Consider the following 16,927-nt stretch of genomic DNA (forward strand, 5'->3'; position numbering starts at 1 on the left):
ATAGCGTAAGGAGAAAAAGCAATGTCTCGTCCTGAGGATAAGGAACCGGGCTGGCGAGGCGTTGGGTGACGACAGGACAGGCCCACCGCCTCAGACAAACTGGCGGGGGGAGCGAGGTGAAGGCAATTGACACAGCCAAAGATAGATGGAAGGATCACTATCGCGACCGTCTAAGGGGCAAAAGGTTAGAGGCAGCTGGGCTGCGAAGTGGAAGTGAGGGGAAAGAGGAGGAAAGGCGCCAGGAAGGATTGTGACGAGTCGAGCGTGGATCTTCAGATCACACACAGCCAAGACAGGAGAGAAAGAGTGACAGGAAGTGATCCCCACACTGCACGATGGTCGGGGTGTGGGCGCTAAAAAGGTAGTATTGCAATATAGTTGTTATTTGTTACAATTCTAGATATGTAGTTCGGTGGTATGCATTGATAGAGAATGGAATGGATGGCGGTTGCCATGCGACAATGTCGGATGAAATCGAGTCAAGATCTAGCCACGACAAGGGAATTTGGACGTCTAAGCTGAGATCTCGATGATGATTGATATATTTGAAGGGAATGTAATCGATTCTCAGCTGGAGGGGAACTAATTGGCATTGAAGAAGAGGAGAAGGGATCCAGAAGTGAGCAATAGACCAGTTACAGTAGTAGACAAGTGGAGGAGACTAATTTAGACCCGCGGTTCCTTTCCACTGTTTCCATTTGGATCCAGTCTTTCCCCTCTTTTCGAGTCTCGGCTTTGGGGGAGGTTGGCCAGTTAGCCTACTCTGTGAGTACAAGGGCTGGGCGGACCAACCCAGCAGAATCCCTTTCGAGTTTACAGTTCGAGATCGGTCGATCGATTGAAACTCGGAATCTCTTTCTTTCTGTCACTGGTATCTTACCTCCTCGTCCCTTTCAATTCTCCGACCTCCTATTGATCTGACTAGACTGCTTCCTCCACTACAATATCTCCCGCCTCATCCGGTTTGTCTTGTGAAAATTGATGTATCATCCTCGGTTTGCCCCACGCTTCAGCAAAGCCCCATCCTTAGTGCCGTGGTCGACGGCGCAACTCCAGCAATCAGTGCTGTCGACTGGCTTGGTCCCATCGTTCATGCCACGGTTAGCCTGAACGTGGTCTATACCTCGCTAAACCGAGAATCCGGTTCCAAGGTCAACTTCGAACACATTACGCAAAGTTCCCAAAATCCCGATTCGCTCCCAGGGGGCTCTTTTTCGCGCTCATTCCTACTGGCAGTTTACAGTTACCTGTCCAGCTGACGGATCCAAAGCCGCAGCAGATCATCTGGGCGGTTTGCCTCCGGAGCGTTGGAATTGTCGCGAGGATCTGCATGGCATTGTGCTTCCGCGGCCTCGCTTACATTATTTTTATAGATCTTGGGAACTCGATCATTTCGGTCTTCAAGTGTGAGTACCAGAAAACTGTTGGGCTTCCCACCCGAACGAGGTTTGAGCACCACCACTATGACCGAGCTTTACCCCTTATCCTCACTCGGTTGCCTTCAGAGATCATATCATCGAATCTATACCGGCACGTAGATCATACAATCTTGAGTTGATGACAAGTGGCGATCAGATCTATATCTTTTGTCTATTGATTTCAACACTTTCCTTGAAATAACGTATCACATTGCTCGACAAAACAACAACAAACAGAAAAACACTCGCTTCTAATATGGTGGCGAGCACAGCTCAGCCTTCTTTTAGTGTATCTTCACAAACCCGTTCACTCATTTCTTCTTCGACTCCCCAGCCCAAACCCGGGTCTCCTTGGCACTGTCATGCGTAGCTCGGAACACTGTGTGGAATCAATGTCAGTAAGAAGGAAAGCCGAAGGCAGGCAGTAGCATCATTGACACCGTCAACAAACGTACACTGTCGTTCCGTCTCGTCCAGACCACGCAGGAAATCCGCCCCTTGGCCCAACGCGCCCTGCGGATTGTGCGCATGGTCGGCGATCTGCGCTGCACGCTTCTTGAATGTCTGTCGGATGATGAGCGATCCTGTTAACCTCATCCCTCTCGAAAGGAACTCTTGGGGGGGTTATGGTCATACATTACTCAGAACATCCACCATCTCCTCTTCCTCAAACAGCTCCAGCACCCGTTCGCTCAGACTGTAGAAATGGGGCGCCAGCGAGCGCAAATCCACCGTCCGCGGATCGGCCTTCAATGCGTTCAGGACACGATCCGACAATGCAAATGGGAGATCCAGCGTCACAAGTCGCGAGGTACCCAGCCGTGCACTGAGAGCAATCCCATCAGACAACATCCACAATCAACGGCGATAGTAGACACCAGATTCGCTTACCCGATGGACAGCATCTCCCCCAACCAAAGTGGCAGGTCAATACGAGTCCCAGCTTTGATCTGGTAGCATGGTCAGTCAAGAAAGACAATGTGCTGGAATCCACGCCGAAACGGTGCCTATACATTCTCTCCTGGATTGCCTTCTAGAATGCCAAGACCCGGCACGTCGAGCTCAAATGTGCAGGGCAGTTTCTACATCAGATTTGCCCTCGTCAGTATGTTGGAACGAACACACCAGGCTTCCCCCGCCAACCTACCTGCGCATCGGTTAGGATAGCATCGATATCATAGTAGGACATTTTGCCGTGGGTTTCGGATATTCAAGATATCTTCTTCACCTAGCAATAGGCTGCTCACGCGGAGGGTTTGGCACTGGGCAGGCGAGACTGCGACGCGTCCCCGCAAACCGCGAGGTCACATGACTGCACACCTTATTCGGAATGTGGACCAATGAGACGGCTCCCATATAAGCGAGTTAGTATACAATTTTCGGGGCATCGCAAGTGCTAGGTGGATTGTTTCCAGGAACTTCGGTATATGCGACCGCGCATCTTGGCGATCGATCTCTGATCACTTTTGTCTTAGTTCTTTGAGACTCCCAAGTGTGGACAATCCATGCGGCGTATGATTCTTTCAAATGACTATCTTGCATAAGTAAGAGATCATTAATGGTGTGCTACACATACAGGCATACAATGCAATACTACAGGTCTAATATCGCTCCGATCTGTGAGCTGCAAAGTACCTTTGCCAGGCCTAACGCTCTGAGGGCTCTGAAACGCTATGACAAGCGATAGTCTGTTGCAATTAATTTGTGACTGGTGATGAAGCAGCAGGGACGCCTTATTAGGATATTGCTTCAACTTCGAGAGGTTTATTGTTTGCATAGAGCTCGGATAAATATATCAAGATGAGTAGCTTCGATCATTACGAAGTTGATACCACCCCATGAAGCCATGATAAGACCCACACCATTAGACTTATAAGTGATGTCAAATGCAAGAGCAACGCAATAGAACAAAGACTCCCATGCAACCCATCACGCTCAATGTCAATTGAGATCCAGACATCTAGGGCTGGCGCAGCCCATGACTAAGCCAAGTCACATGCCTCTCACCTCCATCATCACGTGCATCCACGGCAATCAATCCATTGCGGCAACCCGCCGTAGGCCGATTCACACCTTTTCCCACAATTTCTACCTCTGATTTTTTTCTCTCTTTACGTTTCCCCGCGAAAGACAGTCTTCGTCTTGGTCTTGAAGGCCCCGGTCCTTCTGATTCTCCCGTGGGACTGTCTCCTCCCGATGGGCGGATCGCTCCACGCCGCCCAGGACAGTGGACGCTGTCGAGCTCGATGACGATGGCCCCTCCGAGCGGGTCGGCAGTGTACAAGAAGAAAGATGGCACCCTGACCATGTCGCCGGACCAGCAGTCGGTCTCCTGGATCCCGGCGGCTGGAGGTGCGACGGGGACGATCACCATCTCTGTGGCTCAGATAACGAGTGCGTGGGTTTTTTTGTTCTTTTCGCAGCTTTGTTTAGAACGCGACCGACTCTTGCCAATTCCTTCTTTTTGCTCAGAAAGACTAATGAAATGACGAACAAAATGGTACAGACTTACAGCAGACCCCCGCGACTAGCCCAAAAGTAATGCTGAAGATCCACGTCCTCCCTCCCAACGCAGCGGACAACACTCCCGAACAGTACGTCTTCAACTTCACAGCCGGAGCGAATGCGCGAGCCGAGGCGGACGCCATCAAGGATGCGCTGAGCGCGGCCATCCAGGCTGCCAAGGCCGCTCAGGCCGCGCCAACACCTCCTGTAGTAGCTGCTGGTGCTGGTGGTAGCGGCGGCGGCGGAGGCTCCAACGAAGGCGTCTCCGCGGCGATGGCGATGGCGAATGCGATCACGGCCGGAGGGAGCTACGAGAAGCCGTGGGATGACGACAAGCGGCTCCAGGGCGACATGGAGCTGCAGCAGTCGCTGCTCAAGTCGAACCCGCAGCTGCAGCGCATGTTCATGGAGTCGATGGGCACCAAGCCCGAGACGCTCTCCGCGGGCCAGTTCATGAAGCAGTTCTGGTCGACGCGGCTGCACCTGCTGCGCGCCCATGCGATCGAGCGGTCGCAGACGCGCGGCTCCTACAACGTGCTGTCGACGCTCAAGCCGCGGGTGGAGGACAGCGTGACGAAGCTCAACATCAGCAAGGAGCAAATCCAGCTGATCTTCAACCAGCACCCGCTCGTGAAGCAGGTGTACGACGAGAACGTGCCCAAGCTGAGCGAGACGCAGTTCTGGTCGCGGTTCTTCCAGAGCCGGCTGTTCAAGAAGCTGCGCGGCGAGCGGATCTCCGAGACGGACGCGACGGATGCGATTTTGGATAAGTATCTCAAGGCCGACGAGCATGGGAACCTGCGGGATGCGCAGGTCCCGCACTTTTTGGATTTGGCAGGCAACGAGGTCAATCACAGCCAGCGGCGCGGCAACCGCCCCGATCTCGACATGCGGCCGTCCTCCGTGGAGAAGGTCCCGATCATCCGGACATTGAATAACCTGAGTGAGAAGATTATGGCCAACGTCGCGCCGGCCGATGCGATCCCGCAAGCGAATGGCGACACGGAGGATGATACGTATAACGAGCTACAGCTGCGGGATCTGCGGGGCGACGAGGAGCAACGGCGCATCCTGCTGAATGTGAAGGATCAGAGTCGCTTCTTCTCTTCGCAGTCTAAGACGGATGAGGACGAAGAAAGCCGGCTGTTTGCTCAGCAGGATCCAAATCGGATCCTAAACGACTTGCGTGGCGAAGTGGATCAGAATCTGCCAGAGGGTGGAATAGTGCCTATAGGGCGCCTAGTGGAACCGGAGGAAGATGATGACGACGATGAAAAGAAGCAGGCTAGTCAGGTGGGCTCTCGAGCCAACTTAAAACGTGCATCGAGTCAGATTCTCGAGGCCATCCGGGACCGCCGCACGCAGACCGAGGTGTCAGCGATCTCCGGCACATTCGGCCTGTCGAGTGCGCTGTACGATCGACTCACGCTGACGCACGCGACCTCGACCGAATTCCTGCACCAATTCTGGCAGGCGTTTCTGTCGGGGAATCCCGACCGTGCCGGGGAGGTCGCGTCGCTGGTCGAATCGCTCAATCGGGCCATGGACCGCATCAAGGCCGTGCAGCAAGACGCAGAGGCGGAGCGACAGGTGGAAGTGAACCGACTGCGGCGACACGCCCGAGAGGTGCTAGAGGCGACGGGCAAAAAATTGCGGATCAACCTGGCGAATGTCGCTGGCGGGGAGCAGGCCGTGACGCGATTACTGGGGCCGACGATCCGCGCATTGGAAACGGCGCTGACGAAGTATAAGGACGCGTTGGCCGAGGAAATGAAGGAGATGCCTCCCGCGTGAAGTTTGGACTTGGAGGGAACTATGTATGATAGAACTAGACATAAAATGATGTGAAATATAGCTAGGTATTTATTTGACTGCCCCTTTGAAAGTAAGCAAAGGTTACCTTAGCAAGTTACCTTATCGGCATGCCGAGACGCCTCCAAGCCTCGGCCCGCCCGCACTCCGTCATTGGCGCGACGTGGCCCATCATCCATCAATGCGTCAGCCAAACCTCACTTCCGCAACCCGCAATCTGCTCCGCAAGTGACCACGCGACACCAACCCGCAACAACACTTTTACCACCCCTCATGCTCTAACTCTACCTACCTTCTAAGCTCTCCCAAGAAAGCGAAGCGAACCGGGAAAATCGCCAAATTCCAAAACACCCCGCACGATCCCCGCCGCGAGGCCACCACCGAACGAAGATGCTAACCTCCGGCCTCACCAACGCGCCCATCTCCAAGGGCCTGCTCATCTACACGATCGCAGCCTCGGTGGCGCTCGCGATCCTCGACATCAAGCACCTGGCCACGCTCCAGATCACGCCGCACCTGTGGCCGTACGGCCAATACTGGCGGCTGGCGGCGTGGCAGGTCGCGGGGTTCGGCAACTCGACGGAGGCGCTGTTCGCCGCGATGCTGGCCTACCACCTGCGGGTGGTGGAGCGGGCGTGGGGGACGCGGAAGATGGCGGTATGCACTGCAGACCTGACCCCCTCCCCCCCAACAGCTACTTTGGATAATCGTCCTCCCCTTAAGCTTTTGATTTTGCTTTTGTTACCACCCAAACCATAATGGGTTAGTGATACTGACAGCAACCCCAAAAAATGATGGGATAGACCTTCCTCCTCACCACCTTACCCTACACGACGCTCCTCCCGCCGCTCCTCCTCCTCATCGTGCGGCCGCTCACCCTCGCGAAGCTGAACGCGCTGCCCTCCGGCCCAACCGCCACGCTCTTCGCGGTACTCGCGCAGTATCACGCGTCGATCCCGCAGACGGTGCGGTACTGTCTTTCCACGACCACAGCCGCCACCACGGCCCCAAATCACTCTACTCCGGCATCGGCGGCAGCGCCCACGGACCCACCCCCCACCAACAAAGCCAACCTCGCGATCACGCTCTCCGACAAATCGACCACCTACCTCGTCGCGGCGCAGCTCGCCGCCTCGCAGTTCCCGAACCTGCTCCTGCCGGCCGTGGTCGGGTGGGGGGTCGGGCTGGCGTGGCGAACGGAGGCGCTGCCGCTGTTCTTCGTGCCGGGCGGGTATCGGTGGCGGGTGCCGGGGTGGGTGGTTGGGCAGGCGGACCGGAACAGCAGTCGAGTTGGTGGTGGTGGTGCTGGTGGGAGAGAGGCGACGGCTGGGTCCGGGGGCGAGCGGTATGACGAGTTGCGGCGCAGGTTGGAGGGGGAGGTGGTTGCTGCTTCGGGGTCGTCGGGGGCTGGAGGAGCAGGAGCTGCAGCTGGATCGGGGGTAGAAGGAGCTGCGCAGCGGTTGAGACGCGGCGTGGGAGCCTAAACCTCTCTGTGGCCGTTTGATGTAGTGATAATGTATTATGGTATGCGGGATTGGGAGGGGATGAGGGTTGGATCTGGGATTCTCTGTGAGGGTCATGTATGAGACTTCGTGCTAAACTAGCTATCTCCGGGATACAATAAGACTCTTCTCAAGTTGCTGCCTCGCAAAGCGTCAAGGTGCAGGGTGTACAGTCCAGGAAGAGGCACACGATCAACCTCCCGAGTCGATGACCCGCGGATCACAAACAGCAAAGACAAGCAAAAGCAAAAACAGATGTCCTCAGGGAGGATCGAACTCCCGGCCTTGGGATATCCTGGAAGTTGAGGGCTTCCAAGTCATATTCGGTTGATATGAGACCCACGTGATAACCACTACACCATGAAGACATTTGTTGAAGAAGCGGCGGGATTTATGCCGTCATGATCCTAAGCCAGGGGGTTCCTGCTACCAGAACCGTACGACCCAGACTACCTACCAGACTGGCCAGCCCATGTCTATACAACGATCTAACATCCTACCAAGAACCATACACCTAAACCACGAATCCTATTCCACAGTATATACCATATCAAATACTTCTATCTATCCATAAGACTCCCCCGGAACTCCAATCCAAAGAAAGTCCTGTCCAACCCAGCTCCATCCATCCAACCACAGCCCAAACAGCTCTCCTCTCAGCGCCCGCTCCGACTCCGGCGCATATTATCCTTGCACTCATTACAATACCATTTCACTGTCCCCAAAAATGTTAGCCGAGAATTGAACCCAAGCACCTAGGAAAAAAAAAGACATACCATTCTTGCCAGGCGGTTTCGTCAACCCCACACACGACAGATGGAACCACTCGCGCGGGCAGGCATCGTTGTCACACGCCACCATCTCGCCGAAACTGATCTCATTGCAGTAGCAGTACCGCGGCTCGCCGTCCTCGTCCTCGTCGTCGCCCTCGTGCAGCGACTCCTCCTCCTCCGACACCGCCCGCGGCGGCACCACCACCGGCACGCTGCCGTTCTTCTTGTGCGAGCGTTTCGTGGTTGTGGTGGTGGCGGCGGGAGCGGGATCGGTGCTCCGCGTGGGGCGTACACGCTGCGTCGTTGTCGTGGCGGCCACGGCCGCAGCGGTGGTGGAAGGATCTGTGAAGGTCGGCAGCACGGGCGTAGAGGTCTTGGAAGATCGGCCCTTGGGCGGTGGGTTCGGGATTGAAACCGGGGCAGGTGCAGGAGCCGAGGCAGGAGCAGCAGGAGCAGCGGTAGTAGCTGTAGCCGGCGGCGGCGCTGGTGTTTCGCTGGGCTCGATGGATGGCGTTGGCTTGCCGCCGTCGGTGTCCTCGCGCTTCGTGCTTACTGGCACAGGTATCTTCGCCACGTCCACGCCCTCGTCGGCCATCTCGCGCGGGGTGTCGTTGGCCGAGCTGGGGGTGGCTTCCGGTTTGGCTGTGCTTTCCTTGATGACGGTCTTTGTCTCGGTTGTTTTGTCTGTGACAGGAATATGTCAGTCGGGATTGCAACAATCGCAGCTGGGAGTCTAGCAGAAAACTCACTGTTCCCGGCCACGCGGTTGGAGGCGGATGAGGATGGGCGCTGACGGCCGTTGTTTGCCTGTCCGGCAGTCTGCTGCGCACGGGAAGACTGCGGTCGTGCCGCACCAGGGCCTGGACTGGCTGCGTTGCGTGGGATCGTGGCTGCAGCGACAACAGGCGAAGGGGCGAGGATTGGCGAATCGGCCGCAGAGTTGGCTTGGTTGTTTCTGTTTGACACCAAAAGAGTCAGTATCAGCTCGTGTAACAATAGCCACAGCAACAAAGAAGACTTTGTTTTTTTTTCTTGCAACTGCATGATCAGACGAAATTGGTAGCCTTACCTCTTTCGTGAAGCCGCGTTGGCATTTGGCGCACGCGCTCTCTTCTTAGTTGCACCCCCGGCACCGCCAGCGCCAGCACCAGTGGCATCTACATCCTTGGAGCCAGCCCGGCCTGCAGCACCACCTGCAGCACCACCTGCGCCGCTCGCCGACCTCTCCATCGCAGCCCCCGTATCCACAGGCGGTGGCCGCTCGACCTTCCTCCGCTTCGCCTGGCCGGAGGTACTGCCGCCCTGCCCAGCACCACCGACATGTTCACCAGCCTGGCCTCCGGCACCACCACCAGAAGCGGCTCCTCCTGCACCGCCTCTAGCCTTTCCACTCTGTCCTCCCTTCCTGCCGCCACCACCTCCACCAGCAGCACCCCCGCCAGATCCCCTCGCTCCATCATCCAAATCCGAATCCACATGGCCCAGCCCTTGCCCAGCCCCCGCGCCCCCACGCCGCTGCCTCCTAGCCATAACCGCCTCGCGTCTGGCCTCACTCCGCGACGATCCCTCCGCATCATGGCCCGCTCCATGCCCGTGGGCCCCATGCCCATGTGAATGCCCATGCCCATGCGCCAGTTCCGTCTTGCCGGACCCGGTCGCATCGCGCCGAGGACGGTCCGCCGTCTTTGCGCTACCGGCACCAAGACCCACCAAGCGATTCGAATACGCCCAATGCGACAAGCTGCCCAGGCGGGCCTCGTCACTGACCTCGCCGGCGATGAAGGGGAAGACGGCATCGAGCCGGGTGAGCTGGCGATCGAGCTCGTCGTTCGCGTTCGAGATGACATGGTTCTTCTCATCGGCGGTCATCATCAGATCCGACAGCGTGTGCCGGACACGGTCGAAGAGGAGGCGACGGTTCTTGCTGGCGGGGGATTCCGAGGGGGGCTGTTGTTCGTCGATCCGATTCAATAAGCATCGTGACACAGAATCACCTCAATGAGACTCCTTTGCAGGAGCCACGCAGAGAGAAAATGACAGGGAAAAACATACCATCGACCCAATCCCCAACCCCAACCCATCCACCCCCTCCCCCTGCCCCTCCTCAAGACTCCGCCCCGGATCCCCCGAACCATTTTCAAAAAACCCCGACCCCGACCCCGAGACAGAAAAAGGAACCGGCCGCGCCTCCGCACTCGCCTTCAGCAACTGCAACAGATTCTCCTCCAGCGCCCACGCCTTGGCGTCCACCTCCTTGAGCAAGGAGTTATGCCGCTGGAACTCCCGCGGCAGCGCCGTGATGGCGTCCGTGAAGTGCGTGAGCGCCGGGTAGAAGCCGTGCGGGATGGCGGTGGTGGCATTGGCCGCGGCGTGGTCGGCGGCGGAGGAGCGGTGGAGCCCAGAAGCGCCGGTGGTCGTGCCGTGGCCGAAGGCAAAGGAGGACCGGGATTGCGTCTTGGAGGTGCGGGAGGGGTTGGTGCGCGTCTGTCGGGTTTTTGTTGTTGTTGTCGTTGTCGTCGTCGTGGTCGTTGCCGTGGCTGCGGTTGTGGTTGTGGGATTGGCGTGCGTTGTGGAGGAGCCACCGGCGGCGGTTGGGAGATTGGGTGGGAGTGTGGTGGACATTCTTGTGAATTTCCGAAGAAGGTCTTGTCGCTGGATAGAGAGGTTGTTTTAGTGGCGAAGAAAGAGAGAGAAATCTAGAAAGTAGAGACAGAGGGAAAGAGAGAGAGAGAGAGGAAAAGTGGAGGAGAAATGAGGATAAGAGAAGAAAGAGGATTTGCCTCTTGCACCTCAGTGAAACACACAATCCAGTGGGAATGGTGGCTTGACCCAGCTATTGGAGTGAATTATAGACGGAAACAGCACTGCTGATGCGAATACCCACGAAAATCACCATAGGCGCAACAGGCATTGGAAAAAGCAGGAGAAGTTGTAGCGACGAAGATAAGTGCTGGCTTGCGGTGCGGAGAAGGAATGAGCCCCATCAGGTGATTGGCGCCTGAATTCATAGGCATAAACATTTCTTAGTCAGAACCGGGTGTCAACATAAGAAGATGACATCACTTGTCCGCATCGAGGGGTTGCTACGAACGCCGGCTGAAAACTTCGGGAACCTAAACGACTCAACAAGACCAAAACTGAACAGAGAAAATTATATCAATGTCTTAATTTACACGCGTGCGCTAAACACATGCAAGGTATCGGCAGGCCAGACCATCTAACATGTGCAAAGAACGACATACCAGAGCTCCGACACACGCAAGCATGACTTGTTGTATAACCATCGTACACTATGCTTTGTAGACAAAGGAAAAAAAACCATACAGTGAAGACCTAACTGAGTTGACACAAACTAGCTCCTTCCGCCAAACCAAGAAAATCTGTCCCAAAAAACACTCTACTCGCCCTTCAGGCGCTCCTGGTGGACGCTGAAGGCATCCTCGAGGAACTCCTGCTCCTCCTTCAAGTGAACGGACTTGAGACCAGTGGCCACAGAGGCACTAGGGGCACGACCAGCGTAGAGGACGTGGCGACGGTTGTGGTGCTCGGTCTGGTTCAACAAAGTCTCGATACGAGGCTGAGTGTAGCTCCAGGCACCGGCGTTCAGGGGCTCCTCCTGGCACCAGACGATGTTGCGGGCGTTGGGGTAGCTGTCGAGGTTCTCCTTCAGCTGAGCCCAAGGGAAGGGGTGCAGCTGCTCAATACGAGTGATGGCGGTGTTGCGGATGTTGTTGGCCTCACGGTGCTTCTGAAGAGCAGCATAAACCTGGCCAGAGCACAGGATAACACGCTCGATCTTCTCGGGCTCATCGATCTCCTTGCCGTGGCCCTCATCGGGAATGATCCACTGGAAGTGGGACTCGCCAGTGAAGTTCTCGATATCAGAGCGGGCAATGGGGTGACGGAGGAGGGACTTGGAGAAGAAGAGCACAAGAGCTGTGACTAGAGTCAGCTTGAAACATGTTGACAGAGGGTAGGGAAAACATACGCTTGCGGAATTGACGGTGGATCTGGCGACGCAGGATGTGGAACAGGTTGGCAGGGCTGGTCATGCAAGCAATCTGCATGTTGCAGTCCTGGTGCTGGCGGTCAAGCTTGTCCGCAGAGGGGAAGATACGGGGCTCTTCGTTGCAAAGCTGCAGCCAGCGCTCCATTCTACCGGAAGAGTGCTCGGGACCCTGGCCGTCGTAACCGTGGGGCAGAGACACGACGAGACCAGAGCGCTGGAGCCACTTGGACTCTCCGGAGGCGATGAACTGATCGATGATGACCTGAGCGTTGTTGGCAAAGTCACCGAACTGGGCCTCCCACATGACAAGAGCGTTGGGGGAGGTCAGGGAGTAACCGTATTCGAAACCCAGACTGCAGATCGATTAGCATGAGTAGGAGACTTCAATCTGTAATATGAAAAGAAGAACTTACCATCCGAATTCACTGAGGGAGGAGTTAGAGATAACAAAGCTACCCTGCTTCTCGGAGACGTCCTGGAGAGGGGTGTAGGTAGTCTCGTTCTCCTGATCGTGGAGAACAGCGTGGCGCTGGGAGAAAGTACCACGCTCAACGTCCTGACCGGAAACACGGACATGGTAGCCCTCAGACACGAGAGAGCCGAAGGCAAGAGCCTCAGCAGTAGCCCAGTCAATGTTCTTGCCCTCGTCGACGGTCTTCTTGCGGTTGGCCAGAATACGCTTGAGGTTGCGGTGGAGAGTGAAGCCCTCAGGAGCACCGCTGATCTTGCCCGCAATGTGCTGCAGGAGAGAGGTGTCAACACCGGTGGGGAGGTGAGGCAGAACCTCGTTGGCCAGCTCCTTGGGGGTCTTGAAGCCGTTCCAGGCAGACGTGAGCCACTCCTTGCCGGTGGGCTGGTAGTCCTTGCTGCGGTCGAAGCTGTCGTTCAGCATGCCCCAGACCCACTTCTTGTGCTCGTCAATGTCCTCCTTGGTGAAGGTACCCTCCGCGATGAGCTTCTCGACGTACTTGTCGAGCTGAGCCTTCTGCTGAGCAATGCGCTTGTACATCAGGGGCTGGGTGAAGGAGGGCTGATCGGTCTCGTTGTGACCCTGCTTACGGTAGCAGACAATGTCAATGACAACATCGCTCTTGAACTCGGCGCGCCAGTCAGCGGCGACCTGGCAGACGTAGTTGACAGCCTCAACATCATCGGCGTTGACGTGGAAGACGGGAGCATCGATGGACTTGGCGATGTCGGAGCAGTAGGGGGTGGAACGCGAGTAACGGGGATCGGTGGTGAAACCAATCTGGTTGTTCACGATGATGTGAATGGTACCACCGGTGGAGTAGGCAGGGAGGGAGTGGAAGCCCATGGTCTCGTAGACGACACCCTGACCAGCAAAGGCAGCATCACCGTGGAGGAGGACACCCATGGCGGAGTCGAAGTTGGACTCGTCCTTGTTGTAGTGCTGGATCGAGCGGGTCTTTCCGAGAACGACGGGGTCCTCAGCCTCCAAGTGGGAGGGGTTGGCGACCAAAGAAAGCTGCACGCGCTTACCCGAGGGGGTCGGGCGCTCGAAGTTCATACCCAGGTGGTACTTGACATCACCGGAGCCCTCGTCGGACGGCTCGGTGGAACCAGCGAACTCGCTGAAGATGGACTCGTTGGGTTTACGGACGACGTTGGAGAGGACGTTCAGACGACCACGGTGGGGCATACCGATGACGATGTCCTTGATACCGTAATCGACACTGCGGTCGATCAAGGCCTTCATACCGGGCACCAGGGTTTCGCAACCCTCCAGACCGAAACGCTTGTCGTTGGGGAACTTGGTGGCAAGGAAGGACTCGAAGCTGTGAGACCAGATCAAGCGGTCGAGGATACGGCGCTTGTCATCGACGGAGTACTTGTAGGGCTCGGGGACCTCGAAGCGGTCACGAATCCAGTCGCAAGGCTTACGGTCGGGGATGTGGATGTATTCAACACCGTAAGATCCGCAGTAGATCTTCTCGCAGGTAGCGATGATCTCGCGCAGAGTCATCTTCTTGCGGCTCTCAGTCGCGAAGCGGGGCAGGATACCGGGGCCAAGAGTGAACTCCTCGTCGAGATCACGCTCAGTGAAACCGTAATGATCGAGCTCGAGCTCCTTGGGCTTGTTGTAGCCGAAAGCCTCGGCCTCACCACGGATACCAAGAGGATCAATCTTGGCCTTGTGGTGACCACGAGCCTGGTAGGCACGTACCAAAAGCTGAACCTTCAAGTGATTCGTGACATCGGTACCAGCGGCGAAGCTAAGACCCTCACCGGGCATGTTTTGAGGGACACCGCCCGTAGGGGTGGGAACGAGCGTGGGAGGAGGCTGGAAAGCCTGCGAAACGGGCATCTTGCCCTCCTCCATGTTCTTGAAATACGTTTGCCATGAGATGTGAACGCTGGAGGGGTCGTTCTTCCATGCCAGGTACATCTCATCGACATAGTTGGCGGTGTTTCCAGAGAGGAAAGAATCGTTGGCGTCGACGCCCTCGGCGGACTGGGCGTAGTAACGTTTGCTGTTGACCACCGCCAGAGGACGGCGGGTGGTCAAGCCGAGTTTTGAGCTGCGGAAAGACACATTTCTGGCGCTGGAAGCGAGGGAGATGGATCTTGTGCAGGCGGAGCGCAAACCGCTGTTAGCGGCCTTGACGGCTGTGGAGCGAAACATGGCGGGAATTTTTTCTAATGCGTTTTGCGACCAGCTTGAGATGATAAAAAGACAGATAGAGGTTGTGGAGAGGGAGCTGCTTGATCTGTTGACGCGTCAATTGGTATGTTAGTTAGAGCTTCATGTTGCGGTCATCTCTGCGGGATTTTTTTCTGGCGGACCAAAGGAACACGCACGCTGGGAGACGAAGCGTTTCTAGGATCGAAAGCAGGTGTCGACTATTGTTGCCGTAGCACCTGAACAGAAACGGGACTCATCAGAGAGTGAACACACTCTCAATAAACAAAAGGGGTTCAAGAGGGGAAGCCTCTAGGTGTTTGAAGGTAGGGTGGAGTAGAGAGTAGTAGTAATGGGAGAGAGGAGATGGGAACGGAGAATGGGATGGGAGGGAACTGGAACTGGCAGCAGCAGCCAGGCAAGGCAGAGGTTTGCCGAGAATAGTACGGAGGTACGGCTATGACGGCCAGCGCAGCTGTGGCTGATGCCTTTTGCAAGTGCAGCCACAGCTGACTCATCCCGCTTTGTCCGTCCTCTCTGCGGACCGAGGGAATTCGCGGCGATGCCCAGCGATGCCCAGCGGTGGCGGGCCGGACTTCCCGGTTGCGGTTAAGCAGTTGCACCGCCACACCCGGCTATGAGCATTTCCCGGGCCGGGTTTTTGCGGGAGGGCACGTGGACCCAATGACATCAAATGCAGGCAAGGCACGCGGAGCACTCCAGGGCGGCTGGACAGCCCTGCTGGTCAGAGGATCTACAAATAAGAAAGCCTAGTCTCGGTTTTACCCCAGATCCAGAGCGACAAACTTGATCGGCATCGGGTCAGAAGACCTTCCTTACGGGAATCATATCATGCGCGCTGACAAAATCACGGGGTTCCATTCGCTAACAGTACAGTACAAACAAGCCGCTGCCTTGCGCGGCGAAGAGGTATTATATAGTGGGCATGAACATCATTATGTAAATAGGGCAAAGGGCCAAGAGGAGTTATATACCGTGGTGGTCTCGCCTGTATCTCATTCCCCGGAATGCTCACATAGTAGGGATCCTGGGACCCTGCGCGGTCAGACAGAAGAATTCTCCTCATCGCCCAAAGAAGGGTCCATCCGCTGTTCCGCGGAGGCGTGTGACCATCGCAGTTTCTCCGATTTCTCAATGGGGGACTCTGCGGCACCAGAGCTACCGAATGCATCCGGGGAAGCGGTCAGAACCGTGGGACTCGCATCGGAGATGTAGCTCGCGCGGTTGGACGATGTATGGAGATAGGGCGGGGGACTGCCGCTGCCGCTGCGGAGGCTTCCATTGCTCCCGCCCCAGGCGCCCCGTCGAAGGCGCATCAACGCGCTCAGGGACATCTCGTCGTCCATACTACTCGCGAGGTCGACCAATTGAGCGAGCCCGGGACTCGGCAGCGCTGGGTTCGTAGCGCCATGAGCCGTCAGCGAGATGACCGAGTTGCGCGTGCTCCATTCACTCCGCTCGGTGATGGGGGTGAGACTGGGCTCGCGGAACTTGCCCCGGCTGCTGAAGCTCCGCGAGATCCCCTCAACGCCCCGGGGACCGAAGTAGCCGCCGTTGGTGAGCTCCGTGCTGCAAGTCCCCAGAGACTGTGCGTAGAATCCGAACTCTTGGCCGTAGAAACCGTCATCGTCATTCTCGAGCGCTTCAGCGTTGGCCGCGGCGATGATCGGGTCATCATACAGCAAGGCGTCATTATCATCGTAGTCGAAATCGTCTAACACGTCGTCGAAGCCCAGCCCATCCACGGCCTGGCTTAAATGACTGTCGTCTGATATCAGCCCGGAAGGGGTGTCCATCGTCTGCGCTGTGCTTGTCTGAGCAACAGACCGCTCGCTGATGCTCACAGAGCGCCCGAACCTCTCGTGCAAGGAAGTGTCGTTGGCTACTTTGGCCAGGGCGTCGTGGAAGGCCCCGAGGTTGTACTCGGACAAGACTCCGCCATGCGGTTTGGGAGGCGCAAGGTCCGTGAGTGCCTCAAGGGTGCGGCTGTAAATCTTAGATGTGTCTGCTCGATACTCGCTCGCTATGCTGGGAGCATGCCTGAGACCGCCATCGTTCTCCGATAGTGGCTCCTCATGTTCAGCGAGACTCGCAGAGGTTTCGTTCTCCTCTGCCTTTACTAGAGGGTCGGACACGGGGCGTTCAGCTACCGGCTTCCGCTCATAAAGATGACTTGTTTCGTCGTCAAAGACTGACTCGTCAAACCTCTCGCCCTGAGTAGTCAGCTCGCCAAACTCCCCATCATC

General features: G+C 56.6%; 6 protein-coding genes and 1 non-coding gene across 7 annotated transcripts in view; 2 read left to right on the forward strand and 5 right to left on the reverse strand.

Annotated features, from left to right (window-relative positions):
* Window positions 1-1,619: 1,619 nt before the first annotated feature.
* psf3 (DNA replication protein PSF3) lies at window positions 1,620-2,658 on the reverse strand. Its single transcript, XM_025668740.1, has 6 exons — window positions 2,566-2,658; window positions 2,432-2,500; window positions 2,310-2,368; window positions 2,055-2,244; window positions 1,874-1,982; window positions 1,620-1,797 (listed from the first exon to the last, which is right to left on the reverse strand). Exons 1-6 carry the CDS (start codon window positions 2,605-2,607, stop codon window positions 1,730-1,732), a joined length of 537 nt encoding a protein of 178 aa, XP_025531687.1. The 5' UTR covers window positions 2,608-2,658; the 3' UTR covers window positions 1,620-1,729.
* Window positions 2,659-3,497: 839 nt separating this feature from the next.
* Window positions 3,498-5,778, forward strand: BO86DRAFT_386090 (TFIIH subunit TFB1 family protein). The gene is made up of 2 exons (XM_025671253.1): window positions 3,498-3,812; window positions 3,925-5,778. Exons 1-2 carry the CDS (start codon window positions 3,671-3,673, stop codon window positions 5,715-5,717), a joined length of 1,935 nt encoding a protein of 644 aa, XP_025531688.1. The 5' UTR covers window positions 3,498-3,670; the 3' UTR covers window positions 5,718-5,778.
* Window positions 5,779-5,945: 167 nt separating this feature from the next.
* Window positions 5,946-7,374, forward strand: dscB. Its single transcript, XM_025676457.1, has 2 exons — window positions 5,946-6,392; window positions 6,539-7,374. The coding sequence occupies exons 1-2, from the start codon at window positions 6,126-6,128 to the stop codon at window positions 7,217-7,219; spliced, it is 948 nt and encodes a 315-aa protein (XP_025531689.1). The 5' UTR covers window positions 5,946-6,125; the 3' UTR covers window positions 7,220-7,374.
* A 119-nt stretch (window positions 7,375-7,493) lies between these two features.
* On the reverse strand, window positions 7,494-7,605 carry BO86DRAFT_t51. The gene has a single exon. It is a non-coding gene; the product is annotated as a tRNA-Met (tRNA).
* A 145-nt stretch (window positions 7,606-7,750) lies between these two features.
* On the reverse strand, window positions 7,751-10,931 carry BO86DRAFT_406944 (putative PHD finger domain protein (Ing1)). Its single transcript, XM_025674225.1, has 5 exons — window positions 10,063-10,931; window positions 9,080-9,957; window positions 8,760-8,965; window positions 8,014-8,694; window positions 7,751-7,952 (listed from the first exon to the last, which is right to left on the reverse strand). Exons 1-5 carry the CDS (start codon window positions 10,630-10,632, stop codon window positions 7,894-7,896), a joined length of 2,394 nt encoding a protein of 797 aa, XP_025531690.1. The 5' UTR covers window positions 10,633-10,931; the 3' UTR covers window positions 7,751-7,893.
* Window positions 10,932-11,228: 297 nt separating this feature from the next.
* kgd1 (alpha-ketoglutarate dehydrogenase KGD1) lies at window positions 11,229-15,051 on the reverse strand. Its single transcript, XM_025671254.1, has 4 exons — window positions 14,840-15,051; window positions 12,433-14,748; window positions 11,999-12,372; window positions 11,229-11,946 (listed from the first exon to the last, which is right to left on the reverse strand). Exons 2-4 carry the CDS (start codon window positions 14,661-14,663, stop codon window positions 11,408-11,410), a joined length of 3,144 nt encoding a protein of 1,047 aa, XP_025531691.1. The 5' UTR covers window positions 14,664-14,748; window positions 14,840-15,051; the 3' UTR covers window positions 11,229-11,407.
* A 471-nt stretch (window positions 15,052-15,522) lies between these two features.
* BO86DRAFT_386095 (uncharacterized protein) overlaps window positions 15,523-16,927 on the reverse strand; it is a 3,899-nt gene continuing 2,494 nt past the window's right edge. Inside the window, exon 1 of the mRNA XM_025671255.1 lies at window positions 15,523-16,927. This exon is cut by the window's right edge and continues 2,494 nt beyond it. Coding sequence (XP_025531692.1) covers window positions 15,725-16,927 — 1,203 coding nt within the window. The 3' untranslated portion in view covers window positions 15,523-15,724.

The sequence above is a fragment of the Aspergillus japonicus genome (assembly GCF_003184785.1).
Source record: "Aspergillus japonicus CBS 114.51 unplaced genomic scaffold BO86scaffold_5, whole genome shotgun sequence".
Taxonomy (NCBI): Eukaryota; Fungi; Ascomycota; class Eurotiomycetes; order Eurotiales; family Aspergillaceae; genus Aspergillus; species Aspergillus japonicus.